We start from the raw sequence: 26628 nt of genomic DNA, 5'->3' as shown, positions 1-26628 counted from the left end.
TCGCGGGTCCTTACTCGTGCACTCCCGTTTCGCGTCCGGGGACCGAAGAGGTGCTCGCCGTTCGCACCCCACCCCGATACGTCCCTACGCTCCCGGCCCGGACTCCGAAAGAGCCAAACCGTCACGATAAAATATCCAAGTTCCCTGCCACGTCACGAAGATCCCCTCACCGAATCCGTCCGATTCAGCACCCGATATTTCACTTTTTCCGAGAGAACGCGTAGTTGCCACCCGCCGAAAGCGCGTCCTCACTTCCTCTGACGCAGAGCAAGAGTTCACAGAGCACCCGTACCATCCCCGACCAAACCCCCGGTACCATTCGATAACGTAAGAGCACTTCGACCGCTCCGCGACGCCCCCTTCCCGGCTTTCCAAAAAGTGCGTTCCGGCAATTCGCTAACAAAAACAGCACCGCTTCAACACGCAGTAACGAACCCGAACAAAGCAACCATGTTCACCGCGCTCACCTCCATCGTTCCGACCCGCGTCGCCCTCAAGACCCGAACTAAACCTACTCACAAGGTAAGGTCTGGAGTCGTCGCCTACACCAACTGGATGCTCGACGGCGTCGGATGCTCCGGCGCGAGATCCGACGATTCGACGCTGGTCAAATCGAAGAAGCTCAAGAACAACGTCGTGCACTGCCCGGTGAAGCCCATCGACCTCACGTCCCTCTGCATGTCCCACGACGGACGCTTCGAGATGCTCGACGCCCTCTTCGAGCAGTACGGTGACGACATCTTCGTCTCCAACCTCGCGCCCATGGACTCCCAGCACGGCTCCATCACCATGACCGTCGACGGCGAGGTCCTGCCCCCGTTCGCCAAGACGGTCCTCAAGCCCGGATCCAAGGTGCAGATTGGCGACGAGATCTACGAGGTGAACCGCAACGTCCACGCTCACGCCTGAACGGTTGGGGCGCCGAAGGAGGAGACGCGGCGCGGGTTCGGGCCCGCGAGCGACTGGGACTCGGCCTGGGCCGCGTCGACCGCCATCGAGGATCCACCCGAACACGGGACCTTCGAGTGCGGCCGCCAGTGACTCGGCGCCGTGTGTGAACGAATACCAGCCATGGAAGAGAAGAGAGAAGTCACCGCGGCGGTGACTCGGAGAATAAGAGTGTGCGCGAGAGAGAGTGAGAGAGAGCACGCGTGTGCCGCGATACGTACGAATATCATGTTGTATTACCGATGAGCAGAGCAAGAGAAGACGCGTCGCCTCGCTCACGCCGCAGCCGCCGCGCCTCCCCCGCTCGGCGACGCGAAGACAGCCGGCGACGTGTTCCCTTTCCTTCGCTCCCTACGCCTCTTCGCGAGCCACCGGAACAGACCCGTCATCGCCGCGGCTGACCCTAACGCGACCAGCGCGGCGCCCTCGTCCGCCCGCGTCCCTTCACCGAGCGCGATGGCCTTCACGGCGCCGACGCTCGCGCCGATGAAACGTTCCCATCCGAACACCGCGACGCCAATCGACGCAGCCAGCAAAACTCCCCCGAACGCGGCGAGCGCCTGCGTCTCCTGCGCCACCGCGTCCTCCACGTCGTCGTACGCCCACGCCGGGTCGTTTATGTTCGCCAGCGCGGGTTTATCGAAGAAGAACGGCATCGCCTTGTTCAGCAGAGCCAGCAACCCGATCTTGGCGAAGAACAAAAAGTTACCCGCTCGCCTGGCGACGCCGCCGAACCCCGCCTCGGACAGACGACCGCACGCGTGCACCTGCGGCGTGCGCACCTCGTCAAAGCGTCGCACGGCACCGCGCAGATCGTCCGGCATCGATTCGATCGAGTAGGCGAGGTACTGCGCCGTCTCCAGGGCGCAGTTGGCGCCCTGCCCCAGGGACGGCCAGCACGAGTGCGCGGCGTCGCCCACCAACGCCACCGACCCGTCCGCGTTCGCGAGCCGCGAGCAGTGCGTGGTGACGCCGCCGCGCCGGGGTGTCTGCGCCAAAATCTGCGCCACCGCCTCGGGCGGGACCGGGGCGCCGTTGAAGGCGTCCGGGAACTTATCCTCGAAGAGCGCTCGCACGTCGTCCTCGTCGGCGACGGCGTCCCAGGTCCACGTACCCCGGTGGGCACCCCGGTGGGCACCCCCGTGGGCACCCGCGTGGGCACCCCCTGGGAGGATGATCACCCCCGACAGCGTCCCCGCCGGGTCGGGGGGCGCGAGCATGCTCACCAAACCCCGCGGCCAGGTGTGGAAACACCTGGCCGACTCCTCGCGGCTCGCGTCGGCGTCGGAACTCCCGTCTGACGCTCGCGCGGGTAGCTTGACCGTCTTGAACATCATCTCGTCCGCGTTCTGCGTCACGCGCACGTCGCCCGCGTCGGTCAGCATGGACCGCACCGCGCTGTTGACGCCGTCGGCGGCCACGAGCAGATCGTACGGCGCCGACACGGCGTCTTCGTCGTCGGAGAGGTCACCATCCGATGGCCGGGCATCCGACGGGGCATCCGACGGGGCGAAGACGGCGACGCGCCGCGCGAAGTCCACGTCCCGCACGCCGTACCCGCGCGTGAATTCGATGCGTCCCGGGTGTCTCGTCGCGGCGGTGGACGCGATGGCGTCCGATAGGGCGTCCCTGTTCACGGCGACGGTCCCTTTGAACTGCCTGGACACGGCGGGCGCCGCGCCCGGGAGGTGGCGAACGTTCCCAACCATCCGGACCACGCGCTCCTCGGGCAACGTCACCCCCGCGCCGGCGAGCGCGTTCATGCCCCTCGGAGAGAGCACCACGTTGTAGCTAATGTCGGGACGCCCGGCGCCCGCGTCGGCTCCGCGTGCATCGCCGCTCGCCGCTCGCCGCTCGTAAACCTTCACGTGCCATCCGAGGTTTGCGAGGTAGAGCGCCGAGAGGGATCCCGCGGGCCCCGCGCCGACGACCACCGCCTTCTTCGCATCGGAGGACGACGACGCGAGGATCACCGCGCGTGAGCCACGACGACGCCACCTCGTTCCCACGCGACGGGACGAGACGAGCGGCGCTTGTCGAGAGGAGAGCGTCGGCACCATCGCGCGGGCACCCTCTGATCTATCTGATAGGATCTGAGTCAGATTCGCGATGCTTCGTGCGATTCGCCGCAGATCGAAACGCGCAACGACTGAGGACCCCTCTCCACCATGGGTTGCGGCGAGAAGGACTGCGACGGCACCGACGGCCACGGCCACGGCCACTCCCACGGTGGCGACGCGCAAGCGCACGGCCACTCCCACGGCGACGCGGGCGGCGACGCCACGCCGCTCATCCAGGACGGCGAGGGCAAAGACGGGATCGTCTACTATCGCGCTCCCGATGGGCGCGTGCTCCACTCCCATGATGGGCTCAAGCCACACTCGCACGATCCCATCCCGTCGCCCGGGCACTTCGAACGAAGGCGCCCGCGGAAGGAACGCGGCGACTACGACGAGCGCGCCTTCACCGTCGGCATCGGCGGACCAGTGGGGACCGGCAAGACGGCGTTGATGCTGCAGCTCTGCAGGCACTTCACCAAGGAGAGTCGAGACATCTGCGCCGTGACCAACGACATCTTCACGCGCGAGGACGGCGAGTTCCTCACGCGGCACGAGGCTTTGGAGGCTGGGAGGATCAGGGCGGTGGAGACCGGCGGGTGCCCGCACGCGGCGATCCGCGAGGACATCTCCTGCAACCTCACCGAGGTTGAGAATCTGACCAGGGAGTACTCCCCCGAGTTTGTGCTCCTCGAGAGCGGCGGCGATAACCTGGCCGCCAACTTCTCCCGCGAGCTCGCCGATTACATAATCTACGTCATCGACGTCTGCGGCGGCGATAAGATCCCGCGCAAGGGCGGCCCAGGCGTCACCCAAGCCGACCTGCTGGTCATCAACAAGACGGAGCTCGCCGACGCGGTGGGCGCGTCGCTGGAAGTGATGGCTCGCGATAGCAAGAAGCAGCGAGACACCGGACCGTTCGTGATGGCGCAGGTGAAGCGGGGCGTGGGAGTCGGAGAGATCGCCGAGCACATCCTCGCGGCGTGGACGGAGGCGACGGGAGGCGAGCGCAACAAGAGGGCCAAGACTTGACCGAAACGACGCGACGGATGCGTAGCGTCAGTCGGCGTTCTCGCCTGTGAATATGTTAAATCAATCTATCAACTCGAATCGTACATCGCGTACTACACACGCCGCGCGTCCCTTCGGCGTCTCGCTCGCTCTAGAGCTCGTCTTCCAGCTCGTCGATGCCCCGTCGGCCCATCGACGAGCAGTACTCGTTCGTGTACAGCAGCAGCTGCCCCTTTCCAACCTCCGTGTCCGCCCCCGGGACTTTCACGCCGTGCCGCCCGGTTGGTAAGAAATCGTCGCCGACGGCTCCATCCGGTCTGGTGCCGTGGCTCATGATCCCGTACATGCCCCGCCGCTGCGATCGTCCCACCGGCTCCGGCACCTTCTTCGGCCCGCGATTCATCGTGGGCTTCATGTCCTCGGGCCTCGCGGCGCGCGACATCGGAGACGTGGGCTCCTGCTCCTTGTACAGCTCGGGCTTGAAGCACTCCAGGAACTCCTCCGTCTGGTCCTTAATCGGTCGCAGGTACCCCGGCGCCCCCGCGTCGGGGGTGTCCTTCTTCTTGATGAGACCCGGCCCGAGCTCGTCCTCGACGCGGTCCGGGCGGAAAAGTCCCTTGGACGGGTCGATCTTGCGGTTGCCGAGCCACCCGTCCAAATCGCCGCCGCGGTGGTCGGGGTCGCCGTACATCCTCGCGAAGAAATCCTTCCGCGACTCGGCGGTGGACCGGAACTGCGTGTGCCTGTACCCGCCCACGTTGGTGTCGATGGGGGGCGCGGGCTGGGTCCTGTGGCCCGGATTACCGATCCACTCGCCGTCGTAGTACTGCGGACGGTTAGGATCGCCGTGCTTCTTGATGAACGAGATATCCTTGAGGCAGTCGTTGACGCGGTCCGCGCGGAGCTTTGGAGAATTGGCGCACATTGCCTTGCCGGCCTGGGGATTGTTGCCCGGCCGTCCGATCCACGAATCGGGGTTGGCAACCTCGCCACTCTTCGGCCTCTGCTGCTTCATGATCCCGAACAGGTCTTTACGACCCTCGAGGTTGTTCATGCCCTTGGGGGGCATGCGCATGCCGCCCAAGTAGCCGCCCTCGCCCTCAACCTTGCGTCTGCGCTGCCCAAAATCAGCCTCGAATTCCTTCTGCTGGCTCCGAACGAGGTGAGGCGGAATCGTCTTCTCGGGCTCCTCCTCGGCGGGGTACTCGTAGCGCCCGTACCCGTCGCCGTGGATGCGCTGATTGTTGCTCATGGCCCAATCGATGGGCTCATTGCACGTTCGCGTGGAGCTCACGAAGCTCATGATGCCAGCCCGCGCTGTGCCGCGGATTGTGAGAATTGGTTGACTTTAATTTGGGTGCCTTCTGGGGTCCCGGAAGGACCGAGACAGCGAGAGGCGGATCACAGGATGCGAAAACGGCAGTTCTTGAGATTATTTACATCAGTGTGCGGGAGACAGCCTCGAACAAGGCGAGAGGCCGTCCCCTTCCCGACGAGACGCTAGCTGAACCTCGAGAGATCCTGATACACACACACACAGAGAGACGTTCATGCCAGGCCGCGCTCCGCGAACGGCGGCGCGCCCAGCTCGCGGCCCAGCGGCTCCAGCGCGGTCCTCAGGATTCGATACACGGAATCCGTATCCGGACCAGCCACCCTGGCGACGACGCCCGCCGCGCCGTCGTCGCCCACGCGCAGGTCCGAGAGGGACGCGAGGAGCCACCCGGCGTCGCCCGCGGGGTCTGGCGCCGCGCTCACTCCGTTCGCGCCGCCCGCCACCGTGGACTTGGCGAAGGGCTCGAGCGCCTCCGCGAGTCCTCGGCGAGCCGCCTCGCACCTGGGGCCGACGAGGACGACGACGGCGAGCGCGTGCACCGCGCCCATGCGCGCCGCGAGTCCCCCCGACGCCCCTCCCGCGCCGTCGTCGTCGGGACCCCACGTCTGGTCGAGACGTACGGACTCCACGAGCACCTCGCGGTTGTCGACGCAAACCTCGGCGGCTGTGGCGTAAGAGTCAAAGACCCAACGCTCGCCGTCGGGATCCCTGGGGAACTGCGTCGCGGGCGCGACGCCGCCGCCGTAGCCGCTCGTGAACCCGCCGGCGCCGCCCCCCTCGAACCCCGCCCTGCCCGCCGTGACCCAGTCCACCAGCGCGAGGGACCCGGTTTGAGCCAAAGCGAAGCGCTGGCGGTTTCTGAACCGAGAATCGCGAAACGCCTGCGCCGGGTCGGGCAGAACGGCCAACAGGGCACCGTTCCCGACCCTCGCCGCGAGCGCCTGGACGGTATCGCGCGAGGTCTTCGCGTGTGATGCGGAGTACCTGGACGCCTCGTCGGTGATCGTTTCAGTTGACGCGGGTGGTTTTCCCGCCGGCCCGCCCCCCCTCGCGTGTTTGTAGATTTTGGTCGTCCCCTGCGTCGCCAGCACGGCGGCGCACCCGTCCGCGACGTCGACGCTCATTCCCGACCGATCCCCCGCGACGAGCCCGCCCCCGAAGGTGACGGAGTAGCACCAGACGCAGTCCGCGTCCGGGAAGGCCGTCTTGACCCGCCTGGGTACGATGAGACGCAGGGGGTACTGGTGATACAGTCGAGTCGCGGCGCTCTCACCGGCGGAGCGAGACACCTCGAGGACGCCGCAGCGACACGCGGCGTCAGCCTCGGGATCCGGCACGGCGCCCCAGTGGCCGTCTAGCCACGCGGGCGGGGCCATGACCGCCGAACGACGAGCGGGTTCCAGCTCCGGCTCCCGCTCCGGCTCCGCCGCGCGTCGCTTCCTCGAACCCGCCATCGCCAGCCGAGCCAAAAGTTACCCAAAAGTTACCAAACGTCACCTGAAAGTTACCTTCCCCTCGATCGGCTCAGCTGGAGAACAGCCTGGAGTAGAGAGCGTCGTGCCCGCCCTGGATCAGATCCGTCAGCGGCGACGTGTTTGCCGCGCGAGATACCGCCGCCGCGACGGCGAAATCTTTCGGAGCGTTCGCGTGTAAAGCCGCCGCTGAGCTCGCCGCCGTCGTCGCCATCTCGTTGCACCGATTCGAGCATCGCCGCATGGACGCCGCAGCCTCGAGTGGACCGATCAGGTTCAGTCGCGTCGCCGCGCTCAGCACGTCCCTCAGCGTGAGATACGCGAAAAGTCTCGCGGCGCGACGCGTGGACAGACCGAGGCACCCCGCGACGGCGCCGAAGGTGGTGGCGAGGTGACCGCCGCTCTTCTCCGCTCGAGATATCCGCTTCACCTCCTTGAGCTTCTGGCCAATCTTCTCGTCTTCTCCGTACGCCGCGATCGCGGCGCGAATAAGAGCGGCGCCCATCGCGACGGACGCGCGATTGGCGACGTGGTTACCGGCGAGGTGCGCTCCCAAGCGTCGATCAAGCCACTCCCAATCCGTGGATGCTTTTTTGCCGCCGGCTCCAGCCGCCGGATGATGTAAGCCGCGCGCCGCCTCCACGAATGGAATCATGAGCGTCGACGCGTTCCTAACCGCCTCGAAGCAGAACGTGTCCACGTCCCAGCCGGTCTGATCTCTGACCCTCTCGTCCAGTCCGGCGACGAGCCTCGAGTGAGCCGCAGACTCCAGGCCCTGCGAGTGCGCAAATCCACCCGTGGGTAGCAGCGGGTCGACCAGCTGCCACACCGCCCAATCGTCCACATCTCCGTTCACGTCGTTATCAGTCATTTTCCCCGAGTGTCAGATGCGTGTTTCTCTCCTTCTATCTCGTTGTCAGCTTCGATATTCTGTGGTGCCGATGTGTATCCCTACCCTTAATACAAAAACAGTGTTTTCCCAAGTCCAACCCCGACTCTTAGAAGAGCTGGTACACCTGCGTAAGAGGCAGCGACGTTGCGGGGTCGCACTCCAGCTTTTCCCCGTCGGCGGTCACCTGGTACGTCTCAGGGTCCACAGTGATGACGGGAAGCGCGTCGTTGTGACGCATGTCCAGCTTGGTCAGACCTCGGCACTTCTGGACGGGCATGACCCGCTTGGACAGTCCGTAGGACTGGGCGATGCCCTTGTCGACGCACGACTTAGACACGAAGGCGACGCACGTGGTGCCCGGCTTGTGCGCCGCCCACATGGGACGCATGATGACGGGCTCCGGGGTGGGAATGGACGCGTTGGGGTCGCCCATCTGAGCCCACGCGATCTGACCGCCCTTGATGACAATCTCGGGCTTGGACCCGAAAAACGCGGGTTTCCAGAGGCACAAGTCCGCGAGCTTGCCGACTTCCACGCTGCCGACGACGTGCGACATCCCGTGCGCCACCGCGGGGTTGATGGTGTACTTTGCGATGTATCGCTTGATGCGGAAGTTATCCGTGACGCCGTCCTCTTTGAGGATGCCGCGCTGCGACTTCATCTTGGCGGCGGTTTGCCACGTGCGGGTGATCACCTCGCCGACTCGGCCCATGGCCTGCGAGTCCGACGACATGATGCTGATGGCGCCCATGTCGTGGAGGATATCCTCCGCGGCGATGGTCTCGGCGCGGATTCGCGACTCGGCGAAGGCGACGTCTTCCGCGATGGACTTGTCGAGGTGGTGACACACCATGAGCATGTCGAGATGCTCGTCGACGGTGTTCTTGGTGTACGGTCGCGTCGGGTTCGTGGACGACGGGAGGACCTCCTTCTCGCCGCAGATCTTGATGATGTCCGGGGCGTGTCCGCCGCCCGCGCCCTCGCTGTGGTAGGTGTGAATGGTCCGCCCTTTGAAAGCCTCGACAGATTTTTCAACGCAGCACGACTCGTTCAGGGTGTCGGTGTGGATGGTCACGGCGACGTCGTTCGCCTCGGCGACGGAGAGGCAGTTGTCAATCGCGGCGGGTGTGGTGCCCCAGTCCTCGTGGAGTTTCATGCCGACCGCACCGGCGTCGATGATGTCCTGCAGACCCTCCGGTTTGGCGGTGTTTCCCTTGCCGGTGAACGCAAAGTTGAGCGGTAACGTGTCCGAAGTTTGGAGCATCATCTTCAGGTGGTTAGGGGACGGCGTGCACGTCGTGGCGCAGGTGCCCGACGCGGGTCCGGTCCCGCCGCCGAGTAGGGTGGTGAGACCCGCGGCGATCGCCTCGGTTGCGATCTGCGGGCAGATGAAGTGGATGTGGGTGTCCAGCCCGCCGGCGGTGAGGATGCTGCCCTCGCCGGCGATAGCCTCGGTGTTGACGCCGACAACCATTCCGGGGGTCACGCCGTCCATAACGTCGGGGTTACCAGCCTTGCCGATGCCGACGATCATGCCGTCCTTGATGCCCACGTCCGCTTTGTATATGCCGGTGTAGTCGACGATGAGCGCGTTCGTGATGACCGTGTCGAGGACGGCAGACGCGTCGACGCCGCACTGCTGACCCATGCCCTCGCGCAAAGTCTTGCCGCCTCCAAACTTGCACTCGTCGCCGTACACGGTCATGTCCTTCTCCACGGTGAGCCAGAGGTTCGTGTCCCCTAACCGAACCTGGTCGCCGATGGTGGGGCCGTACATGGCGGCGTACTTGGCCCGCGGGATCGTGAGCGGCGGCGCGGGTGGGTACTCCGGACCTCCCGCGACGTGAAGGAACCCGCCCGATGCGACGCGCGCCATGGCCTTTTCGAGCGCGTCCGGCGCGTCCGCGGGTCCGTCGACGATGTTGTTCCCGCCTCGAACGATCCTGTTACCCGCGATGGGCACCAGCGGGACCTCCTTGCTCTCGCCCGGTTCGAATCGCACGGCTGTTCCCGCGGGTACGTTGAGCCGCCTGCCGAGACTCGCCGCGCGATCGAACGAGAGCAGCCCGTTCGTCTCGATGAAGTGGAAGTGCGAACCCACCTGGATGGGCCTGTCCCCGGTGTTGGTCACCTTGAGCAAGATGCCCGGACGGTCCTTGTTCAGGGTGACGTCGCCGAAGTTAGGGTCGGCGTCAACGACAACGTCACCAGGAGGGCCGACGCAGTCAGGACCATTGGCGACGTCGTTCCACTCCTCCCGCACGATGTCCCCGAGTAACTTGACGGGCTCGGGGTCGGCTTTGTCGCCCGCCTTGCGCTTCTTGCCGCCCTTCTTCCCGGCAGCGGTCTTGTCCTCTCCCGGCAGCGGAGGGAAGGCGTCCTTCTTCGGCGTCGGCAGGAAGGAGCCGTACAGGGCGAGCGAAAGGTCTCCGTCGTCGGTGGCGATCGGGTCGTGCACGGTGACGAGCTTGGTGCCGTCCACGAACGTCCCCTCCACCTGAACCTCGTGAAGGACGTCCGCGACGCCCGGGAGCACGTGTCTCTTGCCGAGCATGCGTCGCCCCGCGTCCATGAGCGCGGCGACGCCGAGGTTTTCCCCGTCGCGGCCGTCGCGGATGAGCTCGAGGAGGACGGACGCGACGAGGGCGCACGCCTCCGGGTGGTTGAGTCGCAGCCCGCGGGCGAGGCGCTTTTGCGCGAGTGAGCCCGCGGCGTGAAGCGCGAGCTTATCGATCTCCCTCGGCGACAGGCGCATGGTTCGGCACTCGAGGGCTTCGCGGCGAAGGCTTTGCCGAGCGCTCGGCGGTTAACAACGATGGAGAAGGACCCGCGCGCGCGTCCGAGACAGAGGAGCTGGCGGACCCTGGGCGCGAGGAGCTTCGCGCGAGGTGAGACGGCCCTTAGCGCTCCCGCGTAGGTGACGCCTTCGGTGACGCGGCGCCGGGGAAGCTGGCGGACTCGCTTGGCTGGGTCACCCACGATGGATTCACCCGTCCGCGGAGGTTTCCTCGCGGGTTGGGGATCGGGGAGCGCGGGGAACGCGGTCGCTTCGACGACGGCTTCTCGCTCGTTCGAGGACTTACCCACTCGACGAGAGCGCGGCGCGTGACGGCGGCGGCGGCGCTGACGCACGCGGAGGTCCTGCGCGCGATCGCATCGACGACGGGGTCAGCACGGGGTTGTCCCGGGAGAAAAGTAGGGCATCGGATTGGCGCAGAATGGTGAGCGACGGCATCGCGGGAGTGGGGGTGAATGCGCACCTCGACGCCTGGTGCGGAGGAGCCTGCGACGCGGCGCGCGCGGAGCTGAACGGTGCGGTCGGTGTTCTTGCACTCGGATACGACGGCGATCCTACGCTCGATTGACGAGGCCGGACCGGGTTGCATCCCTCGGTAGCTTTGAGTGTACAAGTAGAGCAAGCTGCGTGACCTTTCGGGAAAAGGAAAAAAATTGGCAACCGGCCGATTTATGTCCGGCCGCGCTGACGCAGCCTGACTCAAGAACGACCGTCTGATGCGATCCCATCGCACGGCGCGAGATCCCTTTCCCAATCCCAGCCGCAGGAGACGCCACGAGGCCAAAAAGTGACGACCGCTGAGGGTCACGAGCGGACACCTCGCGGCGCCGAGGCAAGCGGACGATCGTTTCCGCGGAAGTTATCGGAGGGGACGGGAAACACGATGACGACGATGGCGCTGGGTTCGGCGACGGCCGCGATTGCGCCGCGCATCCAGCTCGGGCGCGGCGTCGGCGCGGCGCGATCTCCGAGACCTCATGCGTACGTGCCGAGGGCTTCCGGCGTCGCTCCGGCTTCCATCGCGGTCGGGAGGCTCGTCCGGAGCAAACGGGGGCGATTGAGCGCGCGCATCACGCGCGCGGCGTTCAGCGATAAGGAGGGCGACGCGAACCAGCTGGAAAGGCAGGCGCGCAACCTGAACGGGTCGTCGCATCTGAACGGCGGCCTGAACGGGTCAGGCGGCCCGTCACCGCGGCTCGACGCCAAGAACGGCGGCACCGCCGGCAAGAACGGATCGTCCTCCAACGACGCGTCCGAGCCCGAGACCCCGCGACGCGGTCCCTTGAGCCCGCTCGGCAGGTTCCTCCTCAAGCTCAAGCTCTACGCCCTCATGCCCCTGGTCTGGCTCTCCAAGACCCTCGCCGCGATGATGCGAAACAGGCTCTTCGCCGCGCTCTTCGGGATCTTTGTCGCCACCTCCGCCGCGCTGGGCGTCCGCGCCGTGCAGATGCGCAAGGCGGCGATAAAGCCGAGGGCGGCGCCCACGGTCCTGTACTCGCACTTCGTCAAGGATCTCACGGCGAAGAAGGTCGTCGCCGTTCGCTTCGAGGAGGGCACCGGGCGCATCCTCTACGAGCTGAAGGAGGGCGCGGTGACGTCCGCGCCGCCCAAGCCCACCCCGCCTGGTAAGCCCAAGGGTAAGCTGAACATCCTGCAGCAGCAGCAGCAGCAGCAGGGTGGAGCGATCGCCGACAAGGAGAACGCGGCCCCCCAACAAAAGCGGACGATTCTGCAGACGAAGCGAATCCCCGACGAGAAGCTCATGACGCGACTGGAAGCCGCGGGCGTCGAGTTCGGGTCCATCGCCGCGCCCGCGACGTCGGTCCTGTCCAAGGGCGCGCTCACCGCGATGGCGCTGTGGATCCCGCTCGTTCCCCTCTACTTCATGTTCCGCAACATGGCGAACAAGCAAGGCGGCGGGGGTAACGCGAAGAAGGCGAGGGCTCCGTCCAACGAGAAGCCCGTCACCTTCGACGACGTCGCCGGCGTGGACGCAGCCAAGGCTGAGCTCGTCGAGCTCGTGGAGATGCTCAAGAGCGCGGATAAGTACAAGGGGGTGAAGAACAGGCTCCCCACCGGCTGCCTCCTCGTCGGTCCCCCCGGAACGGGCAAGACGTTACTCGCCAAGGCGGTGGCTGGCGAGGCGGGCGTCCCGTTTTTCGCCGTGGCGGCTTCCGAGTTTGTCGAGCTGTTCGTCGGTCGCGGCGCGGCCAGGGTCCGCGAGCTGTTCGCCGAGGCCAGGAAGGCGTCGCCCGCGGTGGTGTTCATCGACGAGCTCGACGCGATCGGCGCGCGGCGCGGAGCGGGGCTCAACGAGGAGAGGGACCAGACCCTGAACCAGATGCTGGTCGAGATGGACGGGTTCAACAAACCCCGGGGGGTGCTGGTCCTCGCCGCGACGAACCGGGCGGAGGCGCTGGACCCCGCGCTGCTGCGACCCGGGCGTTTGACGCGCCGCGTGTTCGTGGGCCCGCCGGACTTCGCCGGCAGGGCGCAGATCCTCGCGGTTCACCTGAGGGGGGTGCGTACGGCTGAGAGTTTGGCGGCGACGTGCGACGCCGTGGCCAGGGTCACCGGGGGTTTCACCGGCGCCGAGCTCGCCAACGTCGTCAACGAGGGCGTTTTACTCGCGGCGAGGGACGACAGGGAGGTGGTGACGGTGGACGACCTGTTCAGCGGCGCGGAACGGACGAGGAACGGGGTGGGCGTCGGCCAGGGCGCGGCGACGGTTCTCTCGGGGCTTCGCAAGCTCATGCAGGGGGGCGACCCGAGGGAGGTGCTCAAGGAGGTGCGGGACGGGTCGGATCGCAACGGCGGAGGTCCACCGTCCGGCGGCGGCGGGTTCGGCGGCGGCGGCGGTCGGAACGATCCGAACGATCCGAGCAACATCTCCGAGGCGAACAGGCGGCAAGGCGTGGGGATGAGCATGCCGCCGACGTGAGAGTCGAGACGGATCTATCGGAGCTCCAGACTGTTTAAATTTCGTCACGCGACGCCGACGCTCGCGAGGTGTACGCGCGTGTTCGTTCGTGTACCTGGTACTGTGCTTTTCTTACAAGGCGACGTCGTCGCGATCGATGGGGTTACACGGGTGTCGAGTTTTTTTTCACCTGAGCCCCTGGTCTAACCGCGCGGATATCTTCTCCAGCTCGAGCGTCATGCGCGTCCTCATCTGGTCCAGCTCCCTCCTCGCATCCCTGATGTGTTCCTGCCCGTGGAACGTCGGAGCCGCGATGGCCGCCGCCGCCCTTCGAGTCTCGACGCTCGCCTCCTGCTGCCTCGCGGCGGCAATCTCCGCGATGTTCTCCACCGCCAGGCAGAGCGAGTTGACCGTCGCCGACCTCACCTCCCTGTCCGCCAGGAGCGCCGTGATGGCTCGGTTCTGCGCTTCGAGCGCCTTCCGCAGCTGCTTCTCACCCTTGGCGTCGTTCGCCATGATGAGCGCCACGGCCGCATCCTTCGCGACGGTATCAACACCGTCGACGCTCCCCGCGGAGGCGTCCGCGACGGACCTGGCGGCGGCGGCGGCGGCGGCGAAATCAAAGTGCCGTCCCCGCGGGGTGTTGAGGTTCATCTCCGCGTGGACGTCGGGCCTCTCCGGCTCGTCGAGGAATCGAACCCGCGTCGCCGTGGGCTGGTACAGCCGGTTCGTGTGCTGCTGCTGCTGCTGCGCCTCGTTGTCCGAGTCGGTAGCGGAGGTTCGCCTTCGTCGAATCGGCGACCCGAGCGGCGACGCGGGTACCATGCCGCCCTCGTGTTCGCCAGATGCGGCTGGGGAGTTTTCGTTGCTGGCGAGGTCGAGGAGGATGTCCGCGGCGTCGGCGAGGCCGGGCGTGCCGTGTTTAGGTGGGTGGGCGTGCGTCGTCTTGGCGCGTTTGGGCGCGGGGGTGGTCGCCGGGACCGCCTTCGGCGGCCGACCCCTCGCCTTCTTCTCGCCCCTCCTGCGCTTCTCCTCGTCCTTAAGCGCCTCCTCGATGCGCGCCTCCTCCTCTTCGCGTTTTTTCAGCTGCTGTTCCCTGTTGGCGGCGGCGCGCCTCGGGCGGTTCGTGCGGCCCTCGGCGTCGGCGTCGGCGTCGGCGTCGGCGTCGACGGCGGGCGCGGCGGGCGCGGGCGCGTTCTCCTTCTCCTTCTCCGCGCCAGCCGCGGGCCCCGCGCCGGCTTCGACGGCGGTTGACTCGGGCGATGCCTCCTTGATGTTCTGGCGCGTCGGGGACGGGGACGAGGGCCTGGGCGGGCCCTTGAGGGACACGAGCGAGTACAGCGTCCTCGGCCTGAGTTCAGAGTCGGGGGAGATCGGTCAGCGACGAGGGAAACCGGTGGGACATTCAGGATCTGGCGTTTTCCGAAGGAAAAAGAATATATCGTGATCACCGATCCGCGCTGACGGGACGCGCGGTTGCCGGGCGCGACGGGTGCGCATCCCGGCCGGCGTTCGCGCTTCTTTTTCAAGGCGGTCGCGACGCGGCGATCGGGATTTTTTGCAAAAAAAAAACATCGAGAGGGTCGTTCGTACGAGTCGCGGGAGACTACTCACCTCCCCTGCTTGACGCCTTGTTTCCTCGTGCCAACCTCCCTGGAGAACACCTTGTTGTCCCCGAGGACGATCTGGTATATCTCCGGCTTGTCGGTGTACCCGTGCCTGGCCTTGACCGCGGCGATGATTTCGTCCTTATAGAATCCGGCCGCGTCGGGCTTGGCGTCGTGCATCGTGGACAGCGCCTCGGTGCACGCCTCCGACAGCCGCTGACGCTGCGAGAGCTTCTTCCCACCGGGTTTGTCCTCGTGCGAACCATGTTGGTCGTCCTCGTCCGCGGAGGTCTGCGCGGCGGCGAGCTCCGCGGGCGCCTCGCGCTCCTCATCGGGAACAGCCGGGGATTCATCGTGATTCGCGGCGTGCACGGCCGCGGCGCCGGGCTCCATCACTGGGTTGGGCGCGAGTGTTGCCATGGTTCGGTCAATGCGTCTCCCCCGCGGCAAATGTGTGTTATCTTTGGGTATTTTGAAACTCCGTGCGAGCTTCTCAGCGGTCTCGGCGGCGTGCGCGAGAAGAATAAAAGTTTCGCGAGCGGTCGTTCGGGATCCTGGAGCCCTTCACGATGAGCGTGCGCGTTATCGTCCTTTTATATATGCGCACGAAGCCGTGCGTTCGCCAGTGGTCCCCCGCGTCGCTTCGGACGGAAGAAGGATAAAAAAAGAAACATGACGCATGGGTTTGGATATCCTCGAGTAGATTCTCTCACCGTTCGTATGCGCAAACACCCTGAGCACGGTGGAGGACAAACTAGGTTTTATTGCATTTCGAATTTACCGCTCGTTTTAAGGCGGGAAACAGGGGGTTTGAATTCACCGCGAGGATAGATTTTTTTAGATTTTTCTGATTCGGTCTCGTCGCGAATCCGACGGGCTTTTTTGGGGATAAGGTGTCCAGTCACGTCAATCGTGCCTCGGGGGATCGATGCGTTGACCGACGCGAACGCGACTTTTTTTTTTTTAGGATGGGAGTTGACGCGTTTGGATACTATTTACTCACGACGTTATTTCGTGTTTGCCGTTTGTAAATTGATCGTTTCCCCAAAATATCACTATCCCCGCGTGGGACCCCATCCACCGAATTAGAAGGAGGATAATTGAGGAGGTCCGTGAGGCCCGATCGCAGCGAGAGGCTCACCAAGCACCTCCGACGTAAGAAGCGCCGACGTGCGTGTAGCCTCTCCCTCTACGCACGCCGCGCTCGCACCGCACGGCGTCTTCCGTAGTCGGTCTCGGTCGTAGGTCGACAATGGCCGCGCAGTGTGCCGCCTCGGCGGTGGTCTCCAGGGTCGCGGCGCCGCGCCCCGCGAAGGCGCTCAAGGCGGCGGGCGCCGCGCCCGTCCGCTCCGCCACCCACCGCGCTCGGCGCGTGGGCGGACGCGGCGTGATTCGCGCGACCGGCGCGCCGAAGGACGAGGACGTCGTCCGCGCGCCCCGCCCGGAGTACATTCCCAACAAGATTGACGACCTGAACTACGTTCGCGTCTTCGACACCACCCTCCGCGACGGCGAGCAGTCTCCCGGTGCGTGCGCGTCCCGCCCCCGACGATCCGAGGGCCACCACCTTCGGCCCTAAAACCCCAAATGACAAAAAAAACAACCGGGAGGCGGCGACCCTCGGGTCGCCGCCCCGGCCCTCGTCACGACCCCGTCCGCAGCCGTCCACGCCCCGCGACGATCGCTGACCTTCGTGCCCCACGTCCCCCCCGTCCCCCCGTCCCCTCAGGCGCCACCCTGACCAGCAAGGAGAAGCTCGACATCGCCAGGAACCTCGCCAAGCTCGGCGTGGACATCATCGAAGCCGGCTTCCCCATCGCCTCCCCTGACGACCTCGAGGCTGTCCGCAACATCGCCAAGAACGTCGGTAACGAGGTCTACCCCGATGGCTACGTCCCCGTCATCTGCGGCCTCTCCCGCGCCAACAAGAAGGACATCGACGCCGCGTGGGAGGGCGTCAGGCACGCCAAGCGCCCCCGCATTCACACCTTCATCGCGACGTCCAAGATTCACATGGAGTCCAAGCTCCGCAAGACCCCCGACGAGGTGGTGCAGATCGCGGTGGACGGCGTGACCTACGCCAGGTCCCTCGGGTGCGAGGACGTGGAGTTCTCCCCCGAGGACGCGGGCAGGTCCGACCCCGAGTTCCTCTACCGCATCCTCGCCGCGGTTGTCGAGGCGGGCGCGACGACGCTGAACATCCCGGACACCGTCGGCATCTGCCTCCCCGAGGAGTTCGGCGCGCTCATCGCGGGCATCAAGGCGAACGTCCCGGGCCAGTACATCATCTCCACGCACTGCCAGAACGACCTCGGCTTGTCCACCGCCAACTCCCTCGCGGGCGTCGCCAACGGCGCGAGGCAGGTTGAGTGCACCATCAACGGCATCGGCGAGCGCGCGGGCAACGCGAGCCTGGAGGAGGTGGCGATGTCCATCTGGATGCGCGGTCAGGAGAAGATCTTCGGCGCGCGCACCGGCATCAACCCGGTGTACATCTACCCGTGCTCCAAGATGGTGAGGGAGTACTCCGGCATGGCTGTTCAGCCGCACAAGGCTATCGTCGGCGCCAACGCGTTCGCGCACGAATCCGGCATTCACCAGGACGGCATGCTCAAGAACAAGCTGACGTACGAGATCATCGCGCCCGAGACTATCGGATACTTCCGCGGCGAGGGCGACGTGGGCGTCGTCATGGGCAAGCACAGCGGTAGGCACGCGCTGAAGTCCAAGCTCAAGCAGCTGGGCTTCCCGCTGGAGGGTGACGAGCTCAACGAGATGTTTGACCGCTTCAAGCTCGTCGCGGAGCAGAAGACGGGCGGCGTGGGCGACGACGAGATCATCGCGCTGGTCACCTCGGGCGCGGGCCAGGGCGACGACACCGCGGTCACGTGGAAGCTCGACGAGGTGCAGGTGGTGTGCGGCACCATGGGCCTCCCCACCGCCACCGTCAAGATGACGGGACCCGACGCGGTGACGAGGATCAACTCCGCCGTCGGCACCGGACCCGTCGACGCCGCGTACAAGGCGATCGACGGCTTGTGCCGCGTCAAGGTGGACCTGGTCGAGTACACCGTGAACGCGGTCGTCGAGGGGATCGAGTCCCTGGCGCAGACCCGCGTGAGCATCCGCGCCAAGAGCGATCAAACAATGCCGGGGGCGATGATGAAGGCCAACGTGCAGACGGGTAACGTGGAGGCGAGGACGTTTATGGCGACCGGCGCGGACTCCGACATCGTGGTGTCCTCCGCCAGGGCCTACGTGGCGGCGCTCAACCGCATGATCTCGTTCATGCGGTCGAACGCGGAGACTGTGGCGGCCGAGGCGGTCATCGACATCGTCGCGGAGGAGGAGGAGAAGAAGGCGGCTGCGGCGTAAATTTTTGTGCATCTTCCGTCACCACGGAGACGGAGCGGCGCGGCCCCAGCGGCCCTTCGTTTGATTTAATACAACACGCAATTGAACACGACGCAGTAGCCGCGAAGTACGTGCAGCATCATCCCTCGAGACGACCGCGCCGCGCCCCCTCCCCCGATGACGCCCGTCGAGCCCGTGGGCGCGAGCGGCGCGGGCGGCTGAAAAACCTGCTGGGAGAGCCCAATGCCAGCGGAGAAAAAAAGAGGCGCGAGCCAAAATGCAACAACCCAGAGATCGGCGCGGAGGGGGCGGATCTAAGCGCGCGTCATGTCGACCTACGTGTACGTCGACGGTCAGGACGGGTTCGACAGGCAGGGCCGGCGGCCCGTGCAGCGTCGAACCGTGGACTACACCGCCACGACCGTGCGACATCTCGAGGTGCGCGATCGCACGACTTTTACCCTACTTTTTGCCTTCCAGCCCCCGGATGGCCCCGCTTTGAGGCGCCCGGGGGCCGGATCCGTGCGCGCATCTCCCAAACCTCGCGCGCGTTCGCATCGATGCATAGCCTGGATGTTGACGATACATCCCCCCCGCCCCCCGCTCGCAGAACCGCGTGTACCAAAAGCACCCCTGGGACAACGAGATGCTGCAGGCGACGTCCGGCGCCATGCTGGACTTTCTCCCGCCGGTCGCTTACCCGCACGTCCCCGCCACGTCCTTCGCCACCAAGTTCGTGCACGTCTCGACGAACAAGATCCGAACGCCGGTCAGGGTGGTGACGTTCATGCCCGACGGGCGGCGGCTGCTGTCGTGCTCGCAGAACGGGGAGTTCACGCTCTGGAACGGGATGAGCTTCAACTTTGAGACGATTCTGCAGGCGCACGATTGCGCGATCCAGGCGGCGTGCTGGAGCAAGAACGAGAACTGGCTGCTGACGGGCGACGACGCCGGCCGCATCAAGTATTGGCAGACCAACCTGAACAACCTGAAGTCCGTCAACGCGCACACGGAGCCCGTGCGAGGGGTCTCGTTTGCGCCGACGGATCTAAAGTTTTGCAGCTGCTCCGACGACACGACGGTGCGCGTGTTCGACTTTGCCAGGGCGGCGCCGGTGCACACGCTGTCGGGACACGGCGGCGACGTCAAGTGCGTGGATTGGCATCCACACAAGGGCCTGCTCGCGTCCGGGGGTAAGGACTCGCTGACGATCCTGTGGGACGCGCGGGAGGGCAAGAAGGCTGTCGACATCCACGCGCACAAGAACCAGGTGACGTGTCTCAAGTGGAACGCCAACGGCAACTGGCTCGCCACCGGGTGCAAGGACCAGACGATCAAGGTGTTCGACATACGGACCATGAAGGAGTTGGAAAACTTCCGGGGACACACGAGGGACGTCACCGCCGTGGTGTGGCACCCGCAGCACGAGACGCTGTTGACGTCGGGCGGGTACGACGGCACCATCATGTACTGGATCGTCGGTCGCGGCCAAGAGGAGTGCGCGGCGCAGGTCAAGGGAGGGCACGAGGCGGCGATCTGGTCGATGACGTGGCACCCGGCGGGCCACATCCTGTGCTCGGGGTCCAACGACAACACCACCAAGTTCTGGTGCAGGAACAGGCCGGGGGAGGTGCCGAGGGACACGACGGTTCGATCGGGAGCCGGGGCGTACATGGACGTCGTCGAGCCGCCCACGTTGGGAGGCGGCGGGGGCGGGTACCGGCCCGTGGGCGGGAGCGGCGCGAGGGGCGCCATCCCGGGGATGGCGCCGGGGGGTCCGCCGCCGCCGGCGCCCCCGCCGGGCGCGCCGAGGGGCGCGCCTCCGCCGGCGCCGCCGCCGGGGAGGCCAACCGGCGCGCCCCCGCCGGCGCCGCCCCCGGGGAGGCCCAGCGGCGCGCCGCCTCCCGCGCCTCCGCCAGGCCGGCCGGGCGGTGCGGGCGGACCGCCACCTCCTCCTCCACCCGGGAGGCCGGCCGGGGCGCCGCCCGGGCTCGGCGGCGCGGGCGCGCGGCATAAGAGGGCCAAGCCTCCGGGGCTGTGACGGGTACTCGATAATTCGTAGCGGCGAATCTTTCAATATTGAAGCCGAATCTGACTGGACTGACTGGACTGACTGGACTGACTGTGAGGCGGTGTCGTGACGCGCCGTTTGCGATTACAGGATGCTACCTATGTGTGAACGATCGCGCCCGATGCGGCGCAGCGCGGTCGCGTGCGACCTAAACAATTCTCTCCTCTCCTCGTCGGCTGCGACTGCACCGTTGGAAAACCTCAGCTTTTTCCCAACCTGTCCAGAGTGCGGCCGATCTGCACGATCGCGGGGGACTTAGTGGTCACCGCCGTGGCCGTGCTTGGAGGACTCGGGCTCGGGGAGGGTGGAGAAGGCGGCGATGCCGATGGCGACGGTGAAGCCGATGGCGAGCTTGAGGTCGACGGGGGTGACCTCCTCCTCGGCGAGCGCGGCAGCCGCGGGGAGCATGGTGGTGGTCGCGGTGAGGATGGCGGGCGCGACCTTCTTGGCAGCCTTCTTGAGGTCCGCGACGAGCGCCGCCTTGGGGGCGACGGTGCGGCGGGCCTTGACGGGGGCCTTGGCGGCAACGCGGAGCGCGGAGGTGTTGGCGACGGCGAACATTTTCAAAGACTGCGTGTGTAGTAGTGGCGCGCGCGTCGTGCCGGTCGATCGAGGGCTACCCCCCGGAACCCGACAACTGGACGTCGGGTTTTTTGTGGATAGGGATCGCTGTCCCGGCTTTCCGGTTTGGGTGTCCGACCGGATCCTTGAGTCATCTCGAATCAAATCGCCTTTCCCCCGAACAAATTGAGGTCGGCTGCAAAATCTCGGAGACGGAGTGTGTCACCGCGTTGTTCCTTTCCGATCGTCGTCGCTATCCATTCCCCGTCGCACCCTCGACAGTGCACACGATGGCCTCCGTCTCCGCTTCCCTCGTCGCCCCCGCGCAGCGCATCGCCGCCCGCCGCCAGGCAAGGCCCACCGCCGCGCGCGGCGCCAGGACCCCTCTCCGCGTCGCCGCCGCGGCCTCCATCGCCGAGATCAAGGGCACCGGCGACCTCCCCGCGGTGAAGCTCACCTCCGCGGACGGCTGCACCGCGACCGCGTACCTCTTCGGCGGCGTCGTCACCTCCTTCACCAAGCCCGACGGCCGCGAGGTCCTCTACGTCAGGCCCGACGCCGTGTTCGACAAGTCCAAGCCCATCTCCGGCGGCCTCCCGCACTGCTGGCCGCAGTTCGGCCCCGGCGACATCCAGGTGCACGGCTTCGCCAGGAACGTCGACTGGGAGCTCACCAAGAAGACCGAGGGCTCCAACCCGTCCATCGAGATGACCCTCCTCCCCTCCGACTACTCCAAGAAGATGTGGGACAAGGATTTCAAGGTGACCCAGACCATCACCCTCGGCGACGGCAAGCTCAAGGCCACCCTCAAGGTGTGGAACACCGGCGAGGAAGCCTTCACCTTCACCGGCTCCTTCCACACCTACTTCGCCGCCGACATCGACGAGGTCGCCGTGACCGGCCTCAAGGGCTGCAAGTCCCTCGACAGGCTCAAGGACGAGGCTGGCACCGTCGCGGGCGCGCTCACCATGTCCGGTCCCGTCGACTCGTGCTACTACGACGTTCCGTCCGTCGTCAACCTCGCCGTCGGCGGGGGCAACTCCGTCGCCATCGAGTCGCAGGGCGGCTGGACCGACGCCGTCGTGTGGACCCCGTGGACGGACATGGAGGCGTGCTACAAGGAGTTCGTGTGCGTGGAGAACGCGGCGTGCAAGGAGCCCGTCTCCGTCGCCGCCGGCGGCGAGTGGGAGGCCTCCACCATCCTCGCCTAAGCGCAACGAGCAAGAGCCGGGTCGGACGTTTGGTTGGCAAATTAATTAATACAAATTCACCGACAGCGTCTACTACGTGTTACTCACTCGCGCGCCACTCCCGTCGTCGTCTTAGAAGTACTTCGATCCGAACACCTTCGCGTCGTGCTCCTTCTTAAACTCCGCGCGCCTCTGCCCCGCCACCGTCCCGCCCATCGTCAGCGCCGGCCTGTCCAGCCTCTGGTGGTACGGCGGCTCCAGCACCGCTCTCTCCGCGTCGGTGAGGTTGTCCATCCCGCCCCAGTGCTGCGGGGTCAGGTACGCGCGACCGTACGCGCTCGTGGCGGGCGCGAACCTGTACAGCGCCGCGCGCCTCGTGTGTTCCGCGGACCACGGCAGAGTTCCGTGCGTCGACGCCTCGGTGAAGAAGAGGACGTCGCCCGGTTCCAGGCCCGGGTTGTCCACCAAATCGCGGTGTTCCTCGTACCGCTGGATCGACGGCGGGCACGGGAGGTTCGACTTGTGCGACCCGCGGACGACGCAGAAGCCGCCGTCGCCCGGTTCGGTCCGCGTCAGCGCCACGGACACCGCGAGGAGCCTGTTGTACATGCGGCCCTGGTTCCAGTGGTACGCGAGCTCGTCGCACCACGTGCCGTCGTCGTTCATCTTGCCCCCGTGGAACACGAAGCCGTCCGCGCCGGGCGCCTGCTGGATGAGCAGCGGTAGGTGGTCCATGCGGTAGGCCTCGCCGACGAGGGCGTGGTAGTAAGGGACGAGCTTCGGGTGGGTGAGGACGCTGCGGAAGAGGTCGCGATCGGGCGCGGGCCACTCCAGCATGCCGCCCAGGTCCGCGCGGCCGGTCACGCCGTCGCCCGCGAGCGGGTCGCCCTTGTTGCCGCCCAGGCGGAGGTCGCCCTTGCGCTCGACGATGCGCTCGCTCCTCGCGTCGATGGCGGCGTTGGCCCGGGCGATCTCGTCCGCGGTGAAGACGTTGCGGACGATGATGAAGCCGTTGAGGTCGAACAGGTATCGCTCCATGTCGGACATCCCCGAGTTATCGTGCGCGCTCGACATCGCGACGACGGTGGCTGCGCGTCGAGGTCTCGATGACGTGTCCCGCGAGGGAAACAACGCTTGTCGGCCGGTGTGGCCCTGAACGACTCTCGGGGACGAGGACGACGCGGCAGATCCGCGTGTCTGGATCGATACGGCCTTGGGGGCGACGGCGGCGAGGGACGTCGCGGTCTGAGACATCGCCCGGACGAGCGCGGGTCGGAATGGAGCGAGCCTCGGAAGGACCGAGATAAAGTGCGCGAGACTGACAAAAACATTTTTTCATGACAAGGCGGGGTGCCTACGTGTCGTCCGTGTCTCGCTCTCTTTCTCTCGTTCAGGACATCATCTCCGCGTTCTTAGCCGCCATGCTCATGGCCCTCTGCGCGATGCCCAGGAGGCTCCTGTTCATGTCCTGGAGCTCGATGATCTGCTCCCTGAGGCGCCTCACGTCTGCCGAGTCCGCCGGGGGAGCCGGCGTGACGGGCGCGGGGGCTGCCGCTGCTCCTGCCGCTTCTGCTGCTGCTCCCGCTGCTGCTGCGCCCCTTTCGACGGGTTCGGGATTAGGCGTCGGAGCGCTCTCCCGCGCGTCACGACCGGGCTTTGGCGTCGGAGGGGCGGTCGCACGGGCCGGTCGCGTCTTTCCCGGCTTGGGGGGAGGCGCGGGGACCTTTGAGCAGGCGCGGGTGACGGGCGCGGCGGCCGGCGCCGGCATGGGGGGGGTCGACTCTCTGTGCTTCGATCTCTCCGCGACGAAGAGCTTTCGCCTGCGCTGCATCTCCTCGACGACGGCGCGGTGCTCGGCGGTGATCTTGTGCGTCGACAACCTGTGTTCAACGCGCTCCTCGTTGTACGCTTTGACGGCCTCGTCCAGGGTGTCTGCGCGTAAATGTACGGAGCCGGCGGAGTGTGTAAATTGCATCACGAACTTTCCATCCGCAGTGAACAAGTTGATGTTTGGAAGTCCGGGAACGGCAGTACTAATCTTGTTGATTTTGGGAGCTTCAAGCAGCCGATACACGGGTTTCCCGCGCTTCCGGGCCTCCTCGTTGTAGAGTTCCTTCGCTTCTTTCAGAGTGTCCACTGTTCCGAGGTACAAACGGTTCGGTTTGCTTCCACTTCCAATTGTCGCACAGAACCGTCCAGTGTAGTTGCTCACGCTGATGCCAGGATAACCAGGGACGCTGCTTAGCTTCTTCTTGTTCTTCTTGTCTTTCTTCTTCTCGTCATCGGGACGGGGCGCATGCTTACGGGCTGGAATCACGGTGGGGCTTCTTCGTTCAGCCTCGGTCGCCGCGCCTGATTCGTACTTGGCCGGTGCCGAACGCCGCCGCTTGGAACGAGGAGACATGATGGGGTTGGCGTTATGCTCACGCGCGATTCCCTTCCTCTTCTTCGGCGCGCCCGACTCGCGCTGAAGACTCAGCGGTCCCAACGTGGCGTCCCCGCGGCACCCCTTCCCTTTGCCGTCCGCGGAGTCGTAGCAGCCCCTCTTGGAGAAGCGGCACCTCTTGCAGCCGTAGCCGAGGCCGGTCTCATCGCGGGTCGCCTCCTCCACGTTCACGTCATCGTCCTCCTCCTCGTCCTCGTCGTCGATGATGATGACGTCGTCCCCGGGCTCGGTCTTTTGCTCGGGTGCCTTTGGCTTCCCGACGGCGCCGCCTGCGAGTCGGTAGACGGAGTCGACGATGCCCATCCGACGCATCTCATCGCCGTTCCTGCGCATCCGCTCCAGGCGATCGCGCTCGATCGGGGCGAGCCCGTCGTCCTCACGCGCGTCGTCCACGGCGGCGGGCGGGTCGGACTCGCGCTCCTCCTCTTCACCGTTCGGGCTCGCCCTCGCCTCCGGCGTGCTCGTAGTAAGGCCCAGGCCGAAGGTATCCAGGAGGGTATCGTAGGCGCACGGGTCGAGGGACAACGCGAACGAGCGCGCGGGCGACGCCGACGAGTTGAGGATGAACGTCGAATCGCCCGACATCGTCCACGGAGGGGGTCAGCGCGCGCGGCGAACAGGACGAGGGAGACGTCGTGGCTCTCACCTTTTTCTCCAGCGGGAGGTCCGAGGACAAACTGAAAGGACTGCAGCTGCTGCAGACAGGCAGAGCTGCTGAAAAATCGCCAAAACGGGAAGCCAAAAACCGGAGGCGCGCTGCACCCGGTTCCATTGACCCTCCGCGCCCCGTCGGTGGACGCGAGTGATCGAGCGGGTCGGGCGCTGGGGGAGAGAGGGCGACGGATGTCGTCGGACGCGGACGCGGACGCGCGTCGTCGGCGCGCGGCGGAGCTCCGCGCCGAGTGCGAAAGTCTGCGCGACGAGATTGACCTCTTCGAGGTTCACCTCGCCAGGATCGCGCCCCCGGGCACGGAGCAGGCGCCCGAGGAGGACGCCGAGGACGCGGGCGCCAAGCGGAGCAAGGGGAGCAAGAAGAGCAAGGCGAAGACGGACGCGCCGGTGGTGCGCGATCGGCTGACGGACGCCGAACGTCTCGACGCGGTCACCGCGGAATCCGAGCTGCTCGAACGCGTGCAACGGGAGGCGGAGGCGGCGAACGAACGCGGGCTCATGGACCTCCGCGCGGCGTGCGACGAGGTCGACGCGTGCCTCCAGGAGCTCAAGAAGGCTGCGCACGACTTCAAGAGGGAGGTGGCGGTCGGCGCGGTGAACGAACGCACGGGGCTGGTCGACCCGACGCGATGGCTGAGGCACTCGGAGCAGTACGTCCGAGCCAGGGAGTCGACGGCGGAGAAGCTGACGCTGACGAACAAGACGCTGCGAAACCAGATCGCGCACGCCGAGGCGACGCTGCGGCAGAAGGAGGAGATGAGCGAGGTGCTTCACGCGGTGGACTTCGAGAAGCTGAAGATCGAGAACCAGCAGTACGCGGAGAGAATCGAGGAGCGAAGCGCCGAGCTCGCCAAGCAAAAAGATTCCCTCGCCGCAGCGTCGACGACGGTGACCAGACTGAAGCGGCAGCTCGACGAGGCCGGCGCTCGCATGCGACAGCTCCAGGCGGACATGGACCAGAAGAGGTACTACATGGGGACGTTCGACGCCAACCTCGCGGTCGCGGAGAAGGAACACGCGGCGGCGTACAAATTGAACAAGAACCTGCTCACAGCGTCCAACAGCACGGAGAACCCGGGGGTTATGGAGTACGTGCACCTGAAGAACGAGGTGCAGCTGCTGGAGCTTAAGGCTGCGGACTGGGCGAGGAAGCTGGAGGTTGCGCAGATGGGAACCGGGCGGCTGACCCAGTAGGTAGATGCGTTCCCCGAGCGTGACATTTCATACAGTACCATGTAGTCCGCTTTACAACGAGGCGCAGTCGACTGCGTTTATCTCAGCGCAGGAGCGCGAT

The 26628-nt window shown here is 66.1% G+C and overlaps 16 protein-coding genes across 16 annotated transcripts; 7 read left to right on the top strand and 9 right to left on the bottom strand.

Annotated features, from left to right (window-relative positions):
- Nucleotides 1-446: 446 nt before the first annotated feature.
- MICPUN_106141 (hypothetical protein) lies at nucleotides 447-1027 on the top strand. The gene has a single exon (XM_002508677.1). It carries the CDS (start codon nucleotides 451-453, stop codon nucleotides 907-909), a length of 459 nt encoding a protein of 152 aa, XP_002508723.1. The 5' UTR covers nucleotides 447-450; the 3' UTR covers nucleotides 910-1027.
- A 136-nt stretch (nucleotides 1028-1163) lies between these two features.
- MICPUN_109011 (predicted protein) lies at nucleotides 1164-2279 on the bottom strand. Its single transcript, XM_002508404.1, has one exon. It carries the CDS (start codon nucleotides 2166-2168, stop codon nucleotides 1224-1226), a length of 945 nt encoding a protein of 314 aa, XP_002508450.1. The 5' UTR covers nucleotides 2169-2279; the 3' UTR covers nucleotides 1164-1223.
- An 837-nt stretch (nucleotides 2280-3116) lies between these two features.
- MICPUN_53722 (predicted protein) lies at nucleotides 3117-4117 on the top strand (the record flags this gene model as incomplete). The annotated part of the gene is made up of 1 exon (XM_002508676.1): nucleotides 3117-4117. The coding sequence occupies one exon, from the start codon at nucleotides 3117-3119 to the stop codon at nucleotides 4035-4037; it is 921 nt and encodes a 306-aa protein (XP_002508722.1). The 3' UTR covers nucleotides 4038-4117.
- Nucleotides 4118-4167: 50 nt separating this feature from the next.
- MICPUN_61846 (predicted protein) lies at nucleotides 4168-5319 on the bottom strand (the record flags this gene model as incomplete). The annotated part of the gene is made up of 1 exon (XM_002508403.1): nucleotides 4168-5319. The coding sequence occupies one exon, from the start codon at nucleotides 5317-5319 to the stop codon at nucleotides 4168-4170; it is 1152 nt and encodes a 383-aa protein (XP_002508449.1).
- An 821-nt stretch (nucleotides 5320-6140) lies between these two features.
- Nucleotides 6141-6728, bottom strand: MICPUN_85688 (predicted protein; the record flags this gene model as incomplete). Its single annotated transcript, XM_002508402.1, has 1 exon — nucleotides 6141-6728. A coding segment is annotated over one exon (588 nt), but the record flags the coding sequence as incomplete, so codon positions are not given.
- A 148-nt stretch (nucleotides 6729-6876) lies between these two features.
- On the bottom strand, nucleotides 6877-7695 carry MICPUN_61844 (predicted protein; the record flags this gene model as incomplete). The annotated part of the gene is made up of 1 exon (XM_002508401.1): nucleotides 6877-7695. The coding sequence occupies one exon, from the start codon at nucleotides 7693-7695 to the stop codon at nucleotides 6877-6879; it is 819 nt and encodes a 272-aa protein (XP_002508447.1).
- A 127-nt stretch (nucleotides 7696-7822) lies between these two features.
- On the bottom strand, nucleotides 7823-10471 carry MICPUN_85922 (predicted protein; the record flags this gene model as incomplete). Its single annotated transcript, XM_002508400.1, has 2 exons — nucleotides 7823-9871; nucleotides 10001-10471. 2 exons carry the CDS (start codon nucleotides 10469-10471, stop codon nucleotides 7823-7825), a joined length of 2520 nt encoding a protein of 839 aa, XP_002508446.1.
- A 1489-nt stretch (nucleotides 10472-11960) lies between these two features.
- MICPUN_95257 (predicted protein) lies at nucleotides 11961-13547 on the top strand (the record flags this gene model as incomplete). Its single annotated transcript, XM_002508675.1, has 2 exons — nucleotides 11961-12104; nucleotides 12174-13547. The coding sequence occupies 2 exons, from the start codon at nucleotides 11961-11963 to the stop codon at nucleotides 13452-13454; spliced, it is 1425 nt and encodes a 474-aa protein (XP_002508721.1). The 3' UTR covers nucleotides 13455-13547.
- MICPUN_109010 (predicted protein) lies at nucleotides 13538-15229 on the bottom strand. The gene is made up of 2 exons (XM_002508399.1): nucleotides 15048-15229; nucleotides 13538-14784 (listed from the first exon to the last, which is right to left on the bottom strand). Exons 1-2 carry the CDS (start codon nucleotides 15218-15220, stop codon nucleotides 13620-13622), a joined length of 1338 nt encoding a protein of 445 aa, XP_002508445.1. The 5' UTR covers nucleotides 15221-15229; the 3' UTR covers nucleotides 13538-13619.
- A 1063-nt stretch (nucleotides 15230-16292) lies between these two features.
- MICPUN_96632 (2-isopropylmalate synthase) lies at nucleotides 16293-18499 on the top strand (the record flags this gene model as incomplete). Its single annotated transcript, XM_002508674.1, has 2 exons — nucleotides 16293-16566; nucleotides 16770-18499. The coding sequence occupies 2 exons, from the start codon at nucleotides 16293-16295 to the stop codon at nucleotides 18413-18415; spliced, it is 1920 nt and encodes a 639-aa protein (XP_002508720.1). The 3' UTR covers nucleotides 18416-18499.
- A 273-nt stretch (nucleotides 18500-18772) lies between these two features.
- MICPUN_66469 (predicted protein) lies at nucleotides 18773-20036 on the top strand (the record flags this gene model as incomplete). The annotated part of the gene is made up of 2 exons (XM_002508673.1): nucleotides 18773-18832; nucleotides 19005-20036. Coding segments are annotated over 2 exons (1092 nt in total), but the record flags the coding sequence as incomplete, so codon positions are not given.
- Nucleotides 20037-20505: 469 nt separating this feature from the next.
- On the bottom strand, nucleotides 20506-21038 carry MICPUN_109008 (predicted protein). The gene has a single exon (XM_002508398.1). It carries the CDS (start codon nucleotides 21024-21026, stop codon nucleotides 20721-20723), a length of 306 nt encoding a protein of 101 aa, XP_002508444.1. The 5' UTR covers nucleotides 21027-21038; the 3' UTR covers nucleotides 20506-20720.
- A 261-nt stretch (nucleotides 21039-21299) lies between these two features.
- MICPUN_109007 (predicted protein) lies at nucleotides 21300-22307 on the top strand. Its single transcript, XM_002508672.1, has one exon. It carries the CDS (start codon nucleotides 21317-21319, stop codon nucleotides 22235-22237), a length of 921 nt encoding a protein of 306 aa, XP_002508718.1. The 5' UTR covers nucleotides 21300-21316; the 3' UTR covers nucleotides 22238-22307.
- A 41-nt stretch (nucleotides 22308-22348) lies between these two features.
- MICPUN_102636 (predicted protein) lies at nucleotides 22349-23290 on the bottom strand (the record flags this gene model as incomplete). Its single annotated transcript, XM_002508397.1, has 1 exon — nucleotides 22349-23290. One exon carries the CDS (start codon nucleotides 23288-23290, stop codon nucleotides 22349-22351), a length of 942 nt encoding a protein of 313 aa, XP_002508443.1.
- Nucleotides 23291-23606: 316 nt separating this feature from the next.
- Nucleotides 23607-25247, bottom strand: MICPUN_102635 (predicted protein; the record flags this gene model as incomplete). Its single annotated transcript, XM_002508396.1, has 1 exon — nucleotides 23607-25247. The coding sequence occupies one exon, from the start codon at nucleotides 25245-25247 to the stop codon at nucleotides 23607-23609; it is 1641 nt and encodes a 546-aa protein (XP_002508442.1).
- A 321-nt stretch (nucleotides 25248-25568) lies between these two features.
- On the top strand, nucleotides 25569-26504 carry MICPUN_69685 (predicted protein; the record flags this gene model as incomplete). The annotated part of the gene is made up of 1 exon (XM_002508671.1): nucleotides 25569-26504. A coding segment is annotated over one exon (936 nt), but the record flags the coding sequence as incomplete, so codon positions are not given.
- Nucleotides 26505-26628: the final 124 nt, after the last annotated feature.

The sequence above is a fragment of the Micromonas commoda genome, chromosome 10 (genome assembly GCF_000090985.2).
Source record: "Micromonas commoda chromosome 10, complete sequence".
NCBI classification, from domain to species: Eukaryota; Viridiplantae; Chlorophyta; class Mamiellophyceae; order Mamiellales; family Mamiellaceae; genus Micromonas; species Micromonas commoda.
The sequence above is the reverse complement of the archived record's forward strand: the minus strand, read 5'-3'. Positions and strand labels throughout refer to the sequence as shown.

Excerpts from the sequence above, each read along its gene's own strand:
- MICPUN_109007 (XM_002508672.1), top strand. The coding sequence starts at position 21,317 with ATGGCCTCCGTCTCCGCTTCCCTCGTCGCCCCCGCGCAGCGCATCGCC.
- MICPUN_109010 (XM_002508399.1), bottom strand. The coding sequence starts at position 15,220 with ATGCACGACGCCAAGCCCGACGCGGCCGGATTCTATAAGGACGAAATC. Across the intron at positions 14,785-15,047 it reads CAAGGCGTCAAGCAGGGGAG|GCCGAGGACGCTGTACTCGC; the intron begins GTGAGTAGTCTC and ends CTCTGAACTCAG.
- MICPUN_109011 (XM_002508404.1), bottom strand. The coding sequence starts at position 2,168 with ATGCTCGCGCCCCCCGACCCGGCGGGGACGCTGTCGGGGGTGATCATC.
- MICPUN_106141 (XM_002508677.1), top strand. The coding sequence starts at position 451 with ATGTTCACCGCGCTCACCTCCATCGTTCCGACCCGCGTCGCCCTCAAG.
- MICPUN_109008 (XM_002508398.1), bottom strand. The coding sequence starts at position 21,026 with ATGTTCGCCGTCGCCAACACCTCCGCGCTCCGCGTTGCCGCCAAGGCC.